This window comes from Haliotis rufescens, unplaced genomic scaffold (genome assembly GCF_023055435.1).
Source record: "Haliotis rufescens isolate VD_foot unplaced genomic scaffold, xgHalRufe1.0.p SCAF_17, whole genome shotgun sequence".
Taxonomy (NCBI): domain Eukaryota; kingdom Metazoa; phylum Mollusca; class Gastropoda; order Lepetellida; family Haliotidae; genus Haliotis; species Haliotis rufescens.
In genome coordinates this window covers 6,667,046-6,688,120 of record NW_025963857.1, presented here as the reverse complement: position 1 = coordinate 6,688,120, position 21,075 = coordinate 6,667,046, and the positions used below count along the sequence as shown (strand labels likewise).

The following is a 21,075-nucleotide window of genomic DNA, read 5'->3' as shown; positions in this document are numbered from 1 at the left end:
ACTATCTACTAACAATACTCTCTAAAGTACGCACACCAGTGATAAAACCAAGACGGTACAGTAAGATCCAATGCGAAACTTGTCCAAGGTCAGTCGTTATCTGTTCCCTATAGTTGGTTGGTTGGTTTGTTGTTTAACGCCGCACTCAGCAATACTCCAGCTATTATGGCGTCGGTCTGTAAATAATCGAGTCTGGACAAGACAATCCAGTGATTAATATCATGAGCATCGATCCACGCAAGTGGGATCGATGACATGCATCAACCACGTCAGCGAGCCTGACCACCCGATCCCGTCAGTCGCCTCTTACAAGCATAGTCGCCTTTTACGGCAAGCATGGGTTGCTGAAGACCTAATCTACCCCGGATATTATGTCTGAGAATGGCATTGATATACAGTATGTTGTCTTGCGAGTGAATGTTGTCTTGCGACGCAGGCAACATTTCAGTGTCGTCTGTTTTGAATTAATCGTGGGCCACGTAGACAACTATCAGCGTCAGGTCTCAGTTGACAGACATGGATAAACCAGGGCTCACATTGTGAACACCCGAACCAAGGGCGGATACTGCATTTTGTTTTGTTTTTTAAAAAAAGGGAAGGGGGGGGGGGGGGGGTCCAAAATATATCAAAATCCTCTCTCTAGATAATTCTACTGCCTACAACATACCACATTTGTTTATCAAAAGTGTGTGTCTATGCGACCCTCCTTACTCAACGTGTGTGTGTGTTCGTGTGTGTACATGTGTGCGCGTGCGTGCGTACGTCCGTATGCGTGTGCTTGCTTGCTTGCATGTGCTTGTAGTAGTCCCGACTAAGACGATGTCCCTTGAAATACCAGGCCACAGTTTTGACATGAATACCCCTATCACCATTATACTGACTCCAGCTCACCAGCCCATGTTCTACCCCGTCAATGAGCCCAGGCAGAGTAACAAGTACATTCTGTTGACATCTTTCAGTATGACGATGGTGGGGATGGAACCCAACCATCTGCTTTCAGTCAGACAGATCCACTCTCTAGGAACTCCTCCTCTGCCTGAGGGGACACTGGCCAGCTGCCTGTAAAGTGTGATCTACACTTGGATCTCCAGGAAGGGCTGAACTCATCACTAGATCCCCAAATGATTACACCACTCCATCCCTGCCATTTTGAAACAGGCTAAACATTTATATTTGAAAACGCTATAGTTGTTCAGGCTCAATACAGTCTATAAGTGTAAACCATTATCTGTTGACAGAAACAGCAAACAGCCAAACACTAATTGCTTGCCAATTACTTTCATTTATACAACACTTGCATGATAACCCATGAAAATCACAGTTAGAATAGGTCTTCAGCAACCCATGCTTGCCATAAAAGGCGACTGCGTGTCGTAAGAGGGGACTAACAGGATGGGATCGGTGGTCAGGCTCGCTGACTTGGTTGATGCATGTCATCACATCCTAATTGTGTGTATCAATGCTCATGATGTCAATCACTGGATAGTCTGGTCCAGACTTGATTATTTACATACCACTATCATATGGCTGGAATAGTGCTGAGTGCCGCATTAAACAACAAAGAAACGCATGATAACTTGTCATCCCCGTTTATACCCTTTTCCAAAATCCTGAAATGTACTCCAATGTAATGGAAAGTGTGACAAATTGTTTAACATCAATAAAGTATTTCAACTATTGCAACTCAAAAATAGACTTATGACATGGTGGTCTGTGCCTCATTTCAAAAGGTGGTCCAGTGGCTGATGTTCTTGTTCTGCATACTCACAGTCTGGGTTTGTTTCTCAAGTATGCATGTATGACATAAACCTGATATTGAGTAATTACAGATATGAACTCAAAACAGTTTGTACATCATACATTGCTTATACAAAGCATTCACTCATTCACAGTAATAACAGAAAAAAAATTACTTTTTAAATATTTATTGTAAAACCATAAGAATAATAACTGTATCAACTTCATATTCAACAATAAAATATTCTATCAATATTTGACATGGCCTCAGTCTTCTTCTATCAACAAACAAAAACTGGCAAGATAAATAGAAGAACACTCTCACAATCTCCTGCTTCGGACAATCCACCATGTAACTTGTCTGAACAGAGCATTTTACAAGCACCTGCTCGCTAACACCCACACTTATCAGTGTCCAAAATTAAGGGGGCTCTGGGTGTGCGTGAGGTCTAATCCTATAGTATTTGAATCTAGAGACTTCCTCGACAGCACCAACCATCAATCAAATTAACATGAGATCTTAGTTCTCACTACCGTTTGGTGGAAGTGAGAACTAAGATAGAATGTTAATGAGTGAGTGTGTATGGCTTTACGCCGCTTTTAGCAATATTCAGCAATATCATGGCAGGGGACACTAGAAACGGGCTTCACACATTATACCCATGTCTGGAATCGAACCCGGGTCTTCTGCATGACAAGAGAACGCTTTAACAACTAGGCTACCTGACCGCCCCTCTAACAAGTGAGTAATTAATTGAGGTGTGTTCTAACACTACAAACTACACAAGCAAACCTAGGCTTAGATGGGATCATGCCAAAATGGTCTGCCAACTCAAACTGGGTGATTTCTTTCATTTTAGCTATAAAGGCAAGGCCACAAATAAATAATTATTTGTTTATTGGTATCTCATCTTTATTCTGAAAATTAAAAACCATAAAGTAGATAAGGATTTTCTGATCATTTACATATATTTTATACAGGCAAGTACCTATATTGAAAAAAGGATTCACATAAAATCATGTGAATATATGTAGAGCCATAATAAAATCTCCCCACAAGCTCATCTTAAGGCAAAGCCTGACAATTTAAATCAGGAATATCTCTTCTATGGTACTTTATCTCATATAAGATCTTAACAAATGTGAACAGAAATTCTACCATGAATTTGGAAATTACTCGATTCTGATTGGTCAATCAGAGGCTATTAAATCACAATAAACCCCCTCTCATTGAAACAGCTGGTTTGACGGCGGCATCACCTTGGAAGCTAATATTCAAAGAATAGTACTTTTTTAGTCATTGTTGGTAGGCATATTTAAATAATTATATCTACAATTACAGGTCACAAAATACACAGATGGGGTTACTACAATATTCAAAGGATGTGTGGCAATACATTTCGTGCAGAAAACTGACATCTTCTACAAAATGAATGTATTTACGTTTTGGAGACAACAGAGAGCTTGGAATTTTGGCGCTTTTCTATATACGACTGTGACGTCATATCTTTTACATCACGAGCGATATGACGTCATAATGGCGACGCGCGATGTAGAGTGAAAGCCTTGCAAACCTTGCTTTATTATCTTAAGGGATGCCCACCTCATGTTAGCTTACCAAGTTGCCCTGCTTATAAGCTTTCAATGCCTGTCATATGTTCGAGCGAAGTATATCAGTGTAAACAAACTGCTTGAGTATATACAGCGCCATATTTGGTTCAATGATTCCGTAATTCAGATCGATAACCCATTCAAAACATTGGACTCAACCCACTCAGTATATTTGCTAACACCAAAGAGTTTGCGTTTTAGGTAGTCATGGTAGAAAGGAGATAAACATACTGTGTTTTTAATGTAGAGCTAGGTTACCTGTAGATTTAACCTCGCTAAATTTAACATTTGAAACCACACGCGCATCTCCTAAATATCAGACCTTAAATTCAATAAATGTAAAATAATATCCTGCACTTTAGCAAAAAAATATAATTCCACACAAATCATTTATTTTTGTGTGGCCTTACCTTTCATATAGTGACTGACACTAATACCTGTCCCCGAACTAGAAATACAGACCAGTTGCTAAATGATATAAACAGCATGTGTATATGTAGTGATAATGGATAATGTCTTGAAATCAGCATTTGTGAAAAACCATAGGATAAGAAACCTGATTGGTGAAACATCACACTTTGACTTCTCATTATACTTTAAACCGAGAGTATCTTAACAACACAAAAATACAATTCAAAAGCTTCAATTCATAGTGAGTGAGTGAGTATGGTTTTACGCCGCTTTTAGCAATATTCCAGCAATATCACGACGAGGGACACCAGAAATGGGTTTCACACAATGTACCCATGTCGGAAATCGAACCCAGTTCTTCAGCGTGATGAGCTTACGCTTTAACCACTAGGCTACCCGACCGCCCCCTTCAAATCATATTTGATACAGAGATACCTGGCTTCAAACAATCTGACTTATTTCCCGCAAAGTCCCAATTTCAGACTTATAACTGTTTATGTAATAATTGCAGTTTCAGATATAATGTCTGATAATTGAACATAGACATGTATACTGAAATGTTTTGAAATAATGTTTTTATTACATTATGAACTAACGAGAGAAAAATAAGATGTTTTTGTAGTCCACACATGTCGATTTTTACGGAAGTAAGCTGATGTCAAGCTGCTTTCTTCACAACGTTTCAGCACAAATGTATCCTGGCACCCATAAGGACCCTTACCTCATGGTCGGTCACATATATACTACTCAAAAGAAGTTAAAGAACACCTGATTCTTTCATATTACTACAGTTTATCTGTCTTGGCATGTGAGATTAACCGTAGTAATATGAAAGAATTGGGTGTTCTTTAACTTTTTTTTAGTAGTATATATTGTCCAGAGGAGCAGAAGTGCCTCCAGCTGGAGGGAATGTAAACAGCACACAACACAAGCACACATACATCAAAACTGTAATACTCAATTAATGACCTCAGATCATTATCAACCAAATCTCATTAAAATCAGATCATAGTTATTGCTACTGCTAAACTGGAGAGAACCAACATTTGATTTTCATTACAATCAGAATCACATCAAACATGATTTTCATTACCAAGCCTCTTTAAATGTTTTGTTTTAGACTAAGAAACATAAACGTAAGGCACACTAAAAGATGATTTCACAAATCAGACATGTGACTGGTATCTGGAGGTAGTAGGGTAAGGTTTTGGCAGCATGGCTACAGGCAGTATATCTAGACGTTCATCACAGTGTAGTGGGAACATCAAATTTGAGTAGAGGGTATGCTGCCTGTTAAGTGAAAGAACAATATTGCTTCATATGTGGAGAGAATGAACTGGGTCCAATGCAATCTCATTAAAATCTGATCTTAGTTCTCGATATCGCTAAACAAAGATATGAGGACATCCCATTAAAGGTCATGTCAGAACGACCTTTCATCCAACCAATCGGAGCATCGCTTACCAGATCATGAAAGTGACAGTCGGCATGTGTTTTCTAATCATGCAACCACGAAATATTTAACACGGGGTATTCCGAACGGCAGTAACGGGTTTTCTGATAATATCCATACAATCTAGGCCATCTATATGCCACTCCAGATGTTCTTCTTATCAATTTAAAAAAAATTAATTGAGAATACGTCAAAATGTGTTTCGAAGCGTAGTCGCCAGTTTGAAACTAGTGTCGTAAAGCTCCAGAAAGCTGCCTTCTGATTGGCTAATGTCGATTTCTTGGCAGTCATTTCATTCGTCGGTCAAAATTCGCGAAAGGTCGTTCTGATGTGACCCGTAATGGGATGTCCTCAGATCTTGGTTAAGTGGTAGCAAAAACTAAGATCTGATTTTAATGAGATTGGGTCCGATGTCCACATTAACAATTCTTTTTCAAGATCATGAGTGAGTGAGTGAGGTTAGTTTAATGCCACTTTGAACAGTGTTTCTGTAAAATAGACATCGTTCAAGGCTTGTCACAAGGAGGTCTGTGTGTGATCAATTCTGATGCTCCTCATATACAAAAATAGAATAATAATAAAAAATTTTGATCTGGCTTAATTCGGATAAAACCGTGTTCGATCTGGCCTAATTCGGATAAAACCGTGTCTGATCTGGCCTAATTCGGATAAAACCGTGTCCGATCAAGGCTGGTTGTGAGATGAGGTAGTCAAGTCAGAGTGGCTGGTCATTTCTGGTCAAAACTGGTATGGCCCAGTTATGGTGAGATTGACCTGGATAGGGACAACAGGGTTGCAATGTGGCCAAGCCAGAGTCTCCTGGTGATGAATTCTGATGACCACCTCCTCATCCACAAAATATGAAATATATTGGTCTGGAATGGATACGATGACACAGAGATAATGCAGGCAGGTCACAAGGAGGTGATGTGGTCAAGCCAGAGTCTGTGGCTGGTCTGTCCTGATGACCTCCTCCTCCTCGTTGAGGTGGTTGTAGAGGGGGAACTCACAGCAGCACAGACACTTGAGGAAGGAGGGGAACACGCCATACACGGGCGGGGGGAAGGGTATCAAGGGACTCGTTCGCTTCTTGTAGGTGACGTAGTCTTCATTCCTGAAACAGTGAGTGAGTGAGTATGGTTTTACGCCGCTTTTAACAATATTCCAGCAATATCACGGCAGGGGACACCAGAAATGGGCTTCACTCATTGTACCCATGTGGGGAATTGAACCTGGGTATTCAGCTTTACAAGCAAACGCTTTGACCACTAAGCTACCCCACCACCCCAAATCCTGAAACAGTATTTCATAGAATCATACCTAATACATTCAACATAATAAGCACCCAGGACGCTCTCAAAATTAGAAATAGGGAGCTCTTTTTAGAGTATTCTTTTGGTGAGTTGAAAGATAAATTTCATGGTTTATGCTGACAGCCTGAAATGTTGATTTACGACAGATATATTTTTCCAAAATTTAACTGCCCATACGTTGTAATTAATGGTGCATGTAACCCACGAGTGCGTATTATACGCGAATAAATAAGTCTTTTGTATCAATTGGGGTGCTAATTGGGATTGTTCACTAGCCAATATATTAGCAAATATCGCTGTGGGCGCTTATTATGTCGAATACGGTACATAAAATTCGTAAAGTTTGAAAAGGCCTAAAACCAAAAGCGATGTTTTCCCATTACCAAAATGACCCTAATCAAAGGTGACGTCCCTGAGCCTTTCTAGTGGTGTTATTTAAATATTCATGATGAAACAAAGTGCAAAAATGAAAATATTAAACACAACACAGCTTAGCTAACAGTGATTTTCCAACAGTTCTACACCCAACCACACTCCCCATCCCCAATCTGTCATCATGGTCAGTTGGGAGCATCTACTAAAGGGGACAGTATAAAAGTGTGAGTTTTACTCTTACTCACAGGCAGTGTAGGAAACAATTTTCAACAGCAGTAGCGAGACGGCCTCACTAGATAATGTTTTACAAGCCAATTTCACATTCAAATAGCCATGTATTTTCTCTCCTACCATCTACAAATTTGTCTTCAAGTAGCTGTATGTATTTTCTCCTACCATCAACAAAGAGAAATCTGGTAGCATTGAAAAAAAAGAATTCAAAGTTTAAACTAGGTGAACTTTAATCTGAATCAATATCAAACAGGTTCCTGTCACACAGAACAAGTGACAAGTAAGACAAAAGTGACATCCCAGATATGTCAGAAAAATTGAAAATCTATTACCGGTATGCAAATTAACATTATCATGTTCAATATTGACTTCTCTCTGACATCCCCATTGTTTAAACCTGGGACTACAATAATGGCTGTGAGTCCCCTGGACTCTCCCAAATAATTAGGCCTGGTAAATCTCTGCACATTTTACCCATATGGAGAATCAAACCCAGGTCTTCGCTGTGAAGAGCCAGTGCTTTAACCACCAGGCTACCCTGTCACCCACTGTTGATCAAGACATGGAAGAAAACTACAGCTGAGTATCGCATGGAATCTTGCGATACGATTCCTATCATGATATGGACTGACGATACTACTGGTATCACGATACACCACATCAAACAGTAAGAAATTATGAAACCACCGAAATACAGCTATAAAACCTCTTTCTTCATGCAATTATTCATTGTTATCTCATATTTTTTATCAAAGAATACCACAAGAACAAAACAGTTTTAAATGAAAGGATGGTTATTAAATGTAACATTAAGTCTACAGGTGGCTTACAGGTGGCGTTAAGCTACTTCTGCTATTAAGGGAGGTAACTCTATTAGTTTCTTTTCTAGAGAGTGAGTTGGGTTTAACGCTGCTTTTAACAGTATTCCAGTCATATCACGGCGTGTCAGCTTAATGTGGGAGGAAAGCCCGAAGTGATGCAGGTCTCAGACATTTACCACTTCGATGAAACCCACTAGCACGGGTATGGTGCTGACAAACCTAGAAACATAATTGGGGCGAACCGGGATTCGAACCCACAATCATAGGTTTCTGGCATGCCCAAGGGACGCAACTCCGCACAGCGTATCACGGCACCTTAGACGACTGGGCCACCCGTTCCCCAATTTTCTTTTCTAATATAGCATATCGCAATCTCACAAACAGATGATTCAAGTATCGTGTGTTACTAAGTATCGATGATCTAGAATAAGTGAATCGTTACAGCCCTAAAGAACACACTGCCTCTACACAGGGAGAGTTAATGAGTATGTGAACCGCTCATTCCAAGTAGTCCTGTACACCTTACTTTCTGTATCTCTCGTCGGACTTCTGTTCCAGGAGGGGAATACCGCTGAGGAAGAGCAGGATGGCCATAGTGAACACAGGGCTAAGGACAGCCACCCACTGAGCATCAACCAGGATACTGGTGCTCATTATGAACACGCCGATCCATAGCGTGATCTCACCAAAATAGTTCGGGTGTCGGGAGACTTTCCATAATCCTGAAAGAAAATCAAGTTATTGAATACTGTAAATCGTGAAATTAATGCGTCTCCAAAAGAATGTGACCACTGGACCCTAGCCAAAAATGCGACTCAATATGAATGCGCCACCCCCTCCTCTCAAGCATCAGTGGATTTCTATCTAAAGAAAATGTCCTCAGTCAGGTTTAGAATCCTCACCTTAATCCAACCTTACATTAATCCAATCACACACCAAATAGCACCGCTTATTAGCGCTGAGTAAAGTACTTCCGCAAAAACAATACATGCGCGCTGGCTCGTGTGGGCCTTTGACACAGTCGCAAAGCATAGATGTGGCGTCTGTCTGGACTTGCAGGTGTGATCAGTGATGACATAAGTGAGTAGAACTCTTGTCTTGACCCCAGCAGTGACAATTCACAGGATGTAATTAGTGTTTGCATGACATTGTTTATATACTTTATATACAAGTGCTGCTCAATAAACAGTGGTGTGGAATACATCAGCGTATGTCTAAGTTGGTATTTCTGCTATCCAAAATGTCTTATTGTTGATATAAATGCGATGTTTAAAAATGCGAGCAAAGGCCACTTGCATTTTTCGCATTTAATTCACGCTCGCGTTAATTTCAAGATTTACAGTATATAATCAAGGTATCATGCTACACATATATCATAGTCTTTCACTGGTCAAATTAAAAAAAGTACAATGCTTATCCCAATTTCATTAAAGACAAAGATGAACAAGGAGTTGCCTCCCTTTATACATCTACCTTACAGAGGATATCTATCTTTTCTTGTCATATAACATTTTAATCTCACTGAGTAACCTGACAGAGTTAAGTTTATTGCATGAATTGGGCAGTTATTGGTGAAAATGTCTTCTTTTATCATGTAAAGAGGTGAGAAAAGATTGTATTTGACAAAAAGACAAATAATCTATCAACACACATGTTCTATCATTGAGGCAGGCTGAAAGACAATCTCATTACAATCACTTCTGCTACTATTTAGCAGTAGGCACTAGCCAATCAGAAAGCAGCTTTCTCAAGCCTTATGGCACCCTTTCAAAATGGAGACCTCCATTTCAGATTATGCTTGAAAAATATGTTGGCAAAGTTCTCAATTAAAATTTTGAAAACTGAAAAAAAAGAAAATTATGGAATGTCTAATATATGGTCAAGATTGTATGGCAGTACCTCCCACATACATTGTACTATGCAATGTGTCTGCCATTAAAATGTTCATCCCATTAAAGCGAGAGATAGATGATGATTTTGACGGATTCAGTCGTAAAGCCTGTCACTGTCGTTCGGAATACCTTTTGAGGTTGCATGATTAGAAAACACATTTTGACTGTCACTTTCCTGATCTGGTATAGGACGCTCCGATTGGTCGGATGAAAGGTCGTTTTAATGTTACACTAATGGGATGTCCTCAGAATTTTGTTTAACAATAGCGAGAACTAAGACCTGATTTCAAAGATATTTTACTGAAAGAGGATCTGGCATATTTAAGACAATTCACACCTAGTTTGACCTGGCATACTGTGCATATCTGTCTCCTGATAGCATGTGGCACTTTCAGGAATACTTCTAGGGTGGGGCCTAGTGCTTTTAGTCCCTAAATTTGAAAAAAGGACCACATTTTCAAATACAATGGGGCATTTTTACATTGTGCTGTATGGGCGTACCTCGGGAATATTTGAAATGTTCACATAAAGGGCCTATGCCATAAAATTCCGAGAATGAACCCTGCACTTTCAACCACTGTCTCAGATCAATTAAAAGTGTTGTTGATGTTTATTCACATGAAATTCATAATTAATCATGTTAATTTACTTTGTTGTTTTACGCCGCACTCAGCAATATCACAGCTATATGACGGCAGTCTGTAAATAATCCAGTCTGGAACAGACAATCCAGTGACTGATTGCATGAGCATCGATCCACGCAATTGGGATACGATGACATGCATCAACCAAGTCAGCGGGCCTGACCACCGATCCCGTTAGTGGCCTCTTACCACAAGCATAGTCGCCTTTTAGGGCAAGCATGGGTTGCTGAAGACCTATTCTTCCCCGGATCTTTACGGGTCGATTAATTTACTGGGGACACTTTTCAATACAGGTAACTACATAGAAAAGTAGATTGTTTATCCACAGATTTTAGTTGCAGGTTCCCGGGACACCTCCTTTCAGTATTTGCGGAGAAGTGCAGTGTTTAACATTTATTAGTGCCGAAATACCATGCTTTTTTTAACGCTACAGTCGATACTTTACTGGACATAAATAACACTTTTTCAGTGGGGTCATTCAACAATCATGTGTCATGGGGTCTACAGTATCCCAGAGTTGCCATAGTCCAGTGTTCTTAATACGCAAATGATAATCTACATAAGTATATCAACAATAAGTATTGATTGAGGTGTAACGTTTCGGTGGGATGCGATATGATACTATGGGTGTGAAGCAATTTGTACCCCGATACTGTACTTTTATTTCAGATGATATTCTTTCTTTTTGAAGGTGAATCACAACTCTGAATCATTTGTTTTTATATTTCAGAGATCAAAGATCGAAGATATTTTAGGACAGAAACATATTGGTGGAGGGCTCTGTGAATGTTATGCGATTAATGTCCAACCATGAAATATTAGAGAATTTGCATAAGCTGGTGGTTTGAACATTTTGTTATAGTGAGTGAGTTTTAACATTTTTCCAGTTATATCACGGCAATGTCTGCTTAATGTGGGAGGAAAGCCAGAAGTGATGCAGGTCTCGGATGTTTACCACTTCGGTGAAACCCACAAGCATGGGTATGGTGCTGACAAACCTAGAAACAAAATTGGGGTGAATTGGGACTCGAACCCACAATCATAGGTTTCTGGCGTGCCCAAGGGACGCAACTCTGCACACAGAATCGTGGCACCTTAGACGACTGGGCCACCTGTGCCCCTCTGTTTCTTATAGGTTACGTCTTTTTATACCAATTTAACCTCTAATGTAATGTATTGTATGTATTACGATACAAGGTCATAAATAGAGGATATTATATGTGTGTTCATGTCATACTACGTTTACGACAAGAGTGTCTAAATACCGGAATTTAGGCACAAGAGTTGTAAACATAGAATGACATGAACATGAATATAATGTTCTATTTATTACTAAAGAAGATGTCTACATACAGAGACGAATTTTAGTGTTTGCCTATAAGGACAGCAAGTCGCAACAGCCACGGAACCACAATTTGTCGATTGACGTCAACAATCTTCAGCTACCGGTATGACGTCATTTCTAGTGTGACTTCATTCCAACCTCAGAGCTCCAGATAAGCTGCGTATCTGCGTAAAATATGCATCAGAAATGCAGAAATACGCAGTAAAATGAAATCCAAGGGTATCAAATACGCAACGAACATTACAGATACGCTACAAAAATATAACTTGTGTGTATCATCAAAATATTGTGAAGTAAACCTGCGTATTCGATTAGCAAATCAGCAACTTATTTTGAAATTATAAATGGGCATTCTGTCAACCTTGCAAAACTCAACGATGACAGTTACATCATGATCATTTGCCATCACACTTTCTTGTGGAAGTATCATGGTATTTTTTAGTCCTATAAAGCTCTCGGACCCACACGACAGGGACTAGATGAATAGTGTTTTTAAATATTTAACTTAAATACCCACATGTGTAAAAACTAGTGGGTAACAGAAATTTGAATACCCAGATAGAATTACTGATACCCAATGATTTTAAAATACATGGGTAAAATACCCACAACACCAAAAGCTTATCTGGAGCTCTGAACCTCACATCACAATAAGATTGGAATGATGTCAACAATGCCGTCCAGATGACGGAAACAATACACTGTTGTCTCGTGACGTGATATGACCCTAGGGCACATATGATTCTCATGAACCCCCATATGTTTGCCCTCGTAGATGATAAATCCATGTTTAGTACAGTGGGTCTCATATGGGAATACAATACTGCATCGCTGTATCGTTAACCACTATTCATAACTTGATAGAATACCATGTAGCAATAATAGTGTGCTAAATTAAGCCCACACTTTTGTATTACTTGCTTTATAGATTTGTAACAGGGAAATATCTGTCGGTAGGTGGAAAAATAATTCAATTTCTTCTTTAGTTTTCTGCTCCACTACAGGCCAGCTGGTACAAAAATTTAAATATGGCTTAATTTTGGAGGAGAGCCCAGGCCTGCACCACAGCTGTTGCTTTCAGCAATGCAAACCTGACGAATCAAGCGGGAACACTGTTCATGCTGTTGTTCATCTATCAACCATCAATTTCAGGAAGAACAATAAACATTATTTATATTTTTGGCGCAGAATGCTATCAGCATATTGGCACGATAAAAAAAGAGAGAGCAAAATCTAAACTTGTTTTTCCAATTCAACAAAATTTACAGTTGAGAGACCAAGTAAATAAAATCAAAAGTGTTGCTTAACAACAATAACAACAGAAAACAACGTAACAACACATACCCTTATCACACCATTTTCCTTTGTTGATTGGATTATTCCTGAAACCAAATTTTTGGAAATCTGCAAAAGTTTCTGAAAAAAGCCCTATTGCAAAGAACACAATGCCGACAATGTCTTGTGGTGTGATGGAGATGCTCTTGAGTGCGCTGGCTGGTGCATTGATGAATATCACAGGCAGACTCACAGTGAACACCCACACGGCCTGCAACAGTAGAAAGATGCATTAGGTTCTGTGGCTCACCTGATCCCCTAATGGGAGCGTGAGTGAGTTTGGTTTTACGCCGCTTTCAGCAAATTTTCAGAAATATCACAGCAGGTGACGTCTGAAATGGGCTTCACACATTGTACCCATGTGTTGGAACCATAAGATCAATTTGTAAAATTTAGCACTGGATATCTCAAAACCTACCTCATTTTTAAAATGGATACGAAAAACTTCAAATAACATGACAGCCAGCATCAGGAAAATATAAAAATAAAGACAGGAATTATGTATTTCTGAATCCTTTTACACAGGCAACACTTACAAAAATGAAAAAGTAATATAAAAATGGATTTTTCAGATTAAAAACGATGTTTTATTGGTCTGTTTTCAGTCGTACAAATGGGTATCTCATACCTCTAGTCGCACGTTAAAAGGAAGCCAGAAGCTGGAATGTAAACAAACTTGTTTCCGTCCGGTTGCTCACGCACCTCCCAATGACATGTCACAAATCTCGAAGAATAAGCCATTAAGCAGGACTGGACTAGATTACTTCCCAGTGGGGATGGCTGGGTGGGAACGTACGACTGAAAACAGACCAATAAAACATCGTTTTTAATCTGAAAAACCCATGTTTTAGTCTGTTTTCAGTCATACAAATGGGTAGAATTCGACGGAACACTGGAAGGAGGGTCGGGGAAGTAATCAGGAAGTGACCTCTTTCACGTCGAATGTACCAAGTTCCTCACCCCTGTAGTGACAATAGAACATTCGACCAGATGCACGGACGAGACAAATTGTTTATCCCGAACGCACAGCATGGTTAATGCTCATCGACACACAACTAACTATCGATGCGACAGGACAACTGCACGCGTCAGTTGAACTGCGATCGAAGTGGTCGACATATAGTTTAGTTACAGAGCAACACGCAGTATACAAGGTAACTAAATCAGCATGTGTAATGCTCTTCGACCCACAAGTAAGTATCGATGCGACAGGACAACTGCACACGTCAGTTGAATTGCGATCGAAGTGTGGTCGGCTTATAATGTAGTTACAGAACGACTCGTCGTATCCTAGGTAACGAAAAATAGCATGGTTAATGCTCTTTGACATCCACCAATTTATCGTTGAGACAAGACAACTGCACACGTCAGTTGCATTGCGATCGAAGTGTGGTCGGCGCATAATTTAGGTACAGAGCAACTCGCAGTATACAAGACAACTAAAAAATACGAGCAGTACTATAAAGTATGGGAAGACGATGCATACACCGAATAACCATAATAAAACAGCCGAAGTACTGCATGCAACAAAAAAACAGAAGAATGCGTACATTCACCAACAGTTTTTATTGTAACCTGCGAAGAGATCTACTTGAGGCAACCAGAGTCGATCTGTCAGCAGATGAAAAACTGTCGGGTGGATCATCAACTCCGTGGGAGACGGCCTCGATGGTCTCGACAGGGCGTCGACTATCACATTCTTGGCCCCCGGGATGAGACGGGCGCGTACGCCCATGTCTAAGGGTCCTCACTTCTGCCCCCGCTGGTTCTGTCCCCCCCTGGGATACTTGGAAACGGAGACCTGGCGACCTTTTCTGTCCGCATCACTCTCGCGGGACGGCTGTCGAGTCGTGTCCCTACGAAAGGCCTGTTGCACATTGTCGTTTCTATAACGGCATGGTGGGGCGTTCGAAACCGGTGGCCGTCTGGACATGTTGTGTGAAGCCGAAATGATGATGTCACGCTCGGCTTCCTTGGAGTACTTGTCCAGAACGTCGTTGGTACGACCGTCAAACAACTGTTGCGATGACCACGGGGCCCGTAAGAGTGTCCTTCCATGACGATCAGGTAGGTCAGTGCAGTCGATGTAACCATGACGACGTGCTGTAGTAATCTGGCCCGATACATATCGGGACTGGGCGAGGACGTCCGAGATCCGCCGTTGCATACAGGTGAGGATTGATGGCACCGTCCTTTCGTCCTCGTCGAGGGGGTCTTTCTCCTCAAAGTACACTGAGAGGGCCTCGATCGCTGTCGACAGCATAGCAAGTGGTTGTACTGGTGACGAACAGCAGTGTCCATAGATTCCAAATGCCTGTCTTCTACTAGAATCTTGGAGGGCGCTGGTGTCTTGAAGAGTAGCCCCCAATCCAAGTCCCTACTCATGGGTGACGAAAACGGCATGCCATAGATCGGGTAACTAGATCGACCAGGCGGCTTGTTAAAACTCTGTCCCGGTAGAGCAGAGGCAAAGCTATGGTCCATATCGTGGCTCTGAAGACATCAGGAGGTGAAAACTGAAGAGACTGTGGCGTATCTCCGACTTTAAAGCCACAGGCGAGGGCTACAATCTCTAACTGTAGAAGTTCTACGATCCCCATCATAGTTATCGTCCGAAACGAACTCACGACGTCCACGAAGGCGACAAACGTCCTTGTGTCGTTTACTGTCTCTCGACGACGCCCTTGACCTGTCGTCCCGTGAACGGGAACGACTTCTAGAGAGGGATCTGTGTTCACTGTCGACCCGCACGACGTTCCTATCGTCGTTGGTAGGACGAGAGACGGACCGACTGGGGACCGTAGTCCCCTCGTGGTCCTCGTCACCACCCGGTCCCGTCGTAACGGGGGTGGCTGAGTGACGCTCTCGATCAACCGATTGACGAAGATCAGTCGTGCGAGTAGTATCAACAGCAGGCGAACGGTCACGTGTCTTGTCGAAAACATAAGTTGACTGAGGCGGGTCTTTATCAACTGATTTCTTGGGTGTGGCCGACGCGCCACCCCCTGGGCCAGATGTAGAGGGTGCAGAGTCCAAGGATCCACCCGATGACCTTCTCTGCTTGTAGTGCTGGTCAGTAGCCCGCTTCGCCAACACACGAAGATACAAGTTAAAGTTTAGAGAAGACAAGTGCTCACATTCTTTACAACGTTTATCCCACGAACACATTGAAAACCCGTCCTTAATTATGCAGGAAGGACAATACTTGTGAGGATCTACTTTAGACAGTTTTCGTTGACACGAGGCACAAATGCCCGACATGTTGCCACATGTATAATCAAGTCAAACAGTAGTGTTGAACACAAACAATGGATTACCAAGGATTACATTCCAGGAGTCTACAGGGAAGACATATTATCATTACTTTATTAGAACAACAACTGTAGACACACGATAAGTACTAGTAGACAACAAACTAGCAGTCTATCGCGAAAGTCCTTCTCGAGCGACCAGCTCAGAGGCGGGCTGAGAGATTTTTGACATGTCATTGGGAGGTGCGTGCGCAACCGGACGGAAACAAGTATATTGTTTACATTCCAGCTTCTGGCTTCCTTTTAACGTGCGACTAGAGGTATGAGATACCCATTTGTACGACTGAAAACAGACTAAAACATAGTTTATCATGTTAAAAAAATTGTTTACAGAAAATGTGTTTTTTCACATTTTCAAATAAATGATGTAAAGATATACTGTATGATGTCATGGCCATTTTGTTTGTAACATGTTCAACAAAAGAATGCATCAGCATATACGCATTCTATAGTTTTGATGAAATAGTGCTTACCTGAAATACCCAGAACCCAGCAAATTTCAGACAGTTTTCTCTTTTGTCATCAAAGCGTTTATCTTCTCCGATCTTGATGATGCGATACAGCAAATATCCTGACAACCGAAGGCCCCAAACAACGACAAACACTGTGATGATAATTTGCCGAGTGCTGTATGTCTGAAACAGTAAAAACAACATGGAAAGATGTCATCAAAAGTTTAAACACGATTCTAAAGTAGCAACTGCTACCATTACAAAATAAAAACCATAGTAACTAACACTAGCCAACAGTCCCGGGGCTAGCATAAATTCCTGGAGACTAATACAAAGTTCCCAATTGTTACAAGGTCATTTTATCTTTAAACCCGGCTAGTAAAGCTTTAGAGTTTAGATCAAACCCTGAAAATATTTAAACTATAGTTGATTCAGATAACCATGGTGATACAGATTAGTTGACAGGTAATTATCATCTGTTGTGACAGAAGACAACCACAACTAGTTGGAGGACAATATTTGTAGGTAGTGATACCTGTAACACAAGCAATTGTTTTTGCACATCGATCTTAGCGCTACAACTATTGTAAGCCTATGTTAAAGTATGGGAGTTTCGATCTTACTTTAGTGCTAGGATTAGCACTAAGATTGCTTTGTGCAGGTGGGCCCAGGACTGCTAGGTATTGGGATCAACACATCTTTTATTTGAGGATAACTGCAATACTGCAATTGGTGGTGGCAGTAATTGTTAAAATAGGTGTTAGGTAGGTACAGTACATGAAGTGAGTGAGTGAATATGGTTTTATGGAATATTCCAGCAATATCACGACAGAGGAAATATGCTTCACACATTGCACCAATGGGGGAATCGATCTCAGGTCTTCTGCGTGACAAGCTGACAAGTGAATGCTTAAACCACTAGGCTACCCCACCTCCCCTCATTGGATGATGGTGGACACTGGGCGTATTATGACGTCATATTTCTTGATTATCAGGAGCTAACTAGTCATGCATTAGTTGAACTTTTATTTAATCGTACAACTTAAAGATATTGACATAAAATAACAACATCTGACATCAATATTCTGTTGCTTGAAACATGTCATTACAAATACATAAATGAATGTAGAGGCTTGTTATGATATTGTTATTGTTACTATCAGTTGTGAAGGTAATACTATCAGTGCCACTTCCTGTTGCCACCTTGTATCTACCTACTAATATTGTAGTGCTCGTGTTTGGGCAATAAAGTGTTTGACTGCCTTCCCCATGAGGACCTTGTCACTGGTTAGCGTCTCACCCCGGCGGAACATTGCTGTTACCATTGTAACATTCTCTTATTTTGTAGGACCTAGAGTGTTTGACTGATAAAAATGTGTTGCATCGAATGTGACTCATTGACAGTAGGATTTGGATCATTTTGGAAGAAAACTGCTTCAAATAGGTAGGATTCCTCTGTCATGAGTGAAACCGAGGTCCAAAATGACCCCAGGACCTCCCTCAGTTAACACTGTGCTAAATTCCCTCCCCAGCCTAATCACGTCCAGCTCAATGCAGTGTCTGCCCTAATCTCCATGACCATGCAGTCGAAAAATCTTTATTCTTCAGATATAGCAAAACAGTTTATTTTCTGTCAACTTCAACATGTTCGACATTTCGTTCCACATACCTCAGCAAGAAAAAATGTCAGAACAGCCAACACCACAAAGTTTGTGCCACCAGCGAAGTCTGTCACTTTGTCAAATTTACATGTACATGCGATGAGGAAGAAGATGAACTGCATAGCAACAGTAACTATGGCACACATTGCCAGGTTGTTCTCATCCAAAATCCACATTCTCTAAGAACTTTGGTGAACCTTTTTTCTGGAAAAAAAACACAGGCCTTACAATAAAACATGACAAAATGTGAGCAGGGCTCATTAAGACCCCTGACTTTCACTCCGACATATTTCTAAGTTCAAAAACATGAAAAAAGCAACATTTCTCAGAAAAACTGCTCATCGAAATCAAACTTTGCACTGCACCTCTCCTATTGGTACAGAAACTGTATCTCCAATTGGAAAAGAATCCATGAAGTAGTCTTTAAGTGATAGGTCGCACAAATGTTGAAGTAAAAAATATTCTAATTCAAAACATGAAGAAAGATATTCTTTTAGAAAATACACATATCAAAATTCAACTTTGCACTGTACCTCTAAACTATTCCCTAAATTTGAAAAGAATCCAAGCAGTAGTTTTCAAGTTATAGGTCGGACAAATGTTTCAGTAAAAGAAATCGAAAAATGAAAAAAAAAGCTGTATTTCTCTCTTTAGAAATTCTTAATATTGAAATCAAACTTCATTTATAGGTATAAAAAGTGTTCACCAAGTGTGAAAAGAATCTACGCAGTAGTTTTCAAGTTACAGGTCACACAAAAAAATGCCCTACCCTCCGTTAATAAATAGTTTGTTTGTTTATTGTTTAATGCCACACTCAGCAATAGTCCAGCTACATTAGGGTGGTCAGTAAATAATCACGTCTGGACCAGACAATCTAGTGATTGATATCACAAGCATTTATATACGGAATTGGGATATACGATGACATGCAGTAAGTCTGACCGCCTGATCCTGTTAGTCGCCCCCTACAAACACAGTCCCCTCTTACAAGCATGGGTTGTTGAAGACCTATTCTAACCATTCATAAATAAATAATTAAAGAGGAGAGGGTGATAGTAACACTTTCATTATTTTAATCAGACTTTCAAAATCCTGTTCCAAAACCAACACATTTCCTTTTCACATAATATTAATCACTTCGAACAGTCAAAACAACTGAATTAAAGGTGAAATACACACCACAATCCCCACCCCTACCCCCAACTTTCAACTGACCATGAGCATTGTCTTAGCTGTAACATACTTACCAGTCACTAGTCTTTATTACTGGTATACTCCACTAATGTCATAAGACTGTTGTAATCCTCCTATATATGAAATCTCTTTATGCAACTGTTACATATGAAGACGCCTCAGTCACGTGAGAAACTTAGGTAAGCTCTCAGCGTCTACTAAAATCACCAAGTGGGTCAAGAGTGTGGGTACAGCTGTACTCTGATTTGGCTATACAGCCTTTTACAAATCAAGCCAGCCTAGAACTTTAGAACTTCTAGTCTGTGCAAATAATGTGTCTCAGAAGTATCTGTGAACTAGAAAATAACACAATTTCTGCACTTGTGACCACTGACCCTACCCTGACCTACACACACAGTGATACATATATAATATATAAGCACAAAGTTCAGTCACTTATTAAAATTGATAAATTATATTTATTAATAACATCCTAATAATGATATATATAGAGCGGTGTTGGTTGCAAATTTATAATCTTTTAATTAAACAAAAACAAAATAATATACAAATCGTAACGCTTGCAAAACCTGTCAATAAATATTATTGTTGATGTCAATATAATAGCATCAATGTGTGTTTGTTTGCATTTTTTGAAAAGTTAACACATATTGTCTTCAAACAAATGATGAGAAATATATCAATCGTCGGTGATTTAATGAAAGTACATCATGACATAAATTTAGCATTTATTCTACTAAGAATAATTCTGATTTTGCCTTGGGTACATTTCTGTAGATCTAGATCTATACAGAAACGTAATAAAAATTATCAACGCTTCAAATTGTGAACTTGCTTTCGTGATCATATAAACAATCATTTCGTAATGTGGCTAAAGAATTATTCCTATCTCTCTGGCAGTTACGGGGATGTCGAGGACTAAAGCGACAATCAACACTGACATCAGACATCACGTTTCCAGGCACGCGATTCGTCAATGTCGGTATCATCGATCAGTGCTCACTGAGGTAGGAACACACTGTGCGAATCGTACATCTTTTGGGCGTATTCATACAAAAAAGAACATTTCTTGGAAAGTAACCGATTTGGGTATAATGTCAAACTTTCACAAAAAATGAATTCATACCTCCGCAATGATTGAGAGAGTCTACGCTGTGACAGTTGTTGACATGCTTCAGTTATATAAATGGGCGGGGAATACTGTCATCCGGGTTTTCCTTCGGAACTCTAATCACCGTTCTTGAGCTACAGGGTCATATAAATGGAATCGCAAAAACCCTGTAAAGAAA

The 21,075-nt window shown here is 40.2% G+C and overlaps 1 protein-coding gene across 2 annotated transcripts; it reads right to left on the bottom strand.

Annotated features, from left to right (window-relative positions):
* Positions 1-5,505: 5,505 nt before the first annotated feature.
* On the bottom strand, positions 5,506-21,048 carry LOC124140445. Of its 2 annotated transcripts, none has more exons than XM_046508036.2 (6): positions 20,913-21,048; positions 18,601-18,796; positions 16,953-17,114; positions 13,178-13,379; positions 8,479-8,674; positions 5,506-6,326 (listed from the first exon to the last, which is right to left on the bottom strand). In XM_046508036.2, the coding sequence occupies exons 2-6, from the start codon at positions 18,766-18,768 to the stop codon at positions 6,146-6,148; spliced, it is 909 nt and encodes a 302-aa protein (XP_046363992.2). In that variant the 5' UTR covers positions 18,769-18,796; positions 20,913-21,048; the 3' UTR covers positions 5,506-6,145. The 2 variants fall into 2 exon arrangements, with proteins under 2 accessions (XP_046363992.2, XP_046364082.2); XM_046508126.2 differs by lacking the exon at positions 20,913-21,048 and adding an exon at positions 19,840-19,957.
* Between the last annotated feature and the right edge of the window lie 27 nt (positions 21,049-21,075).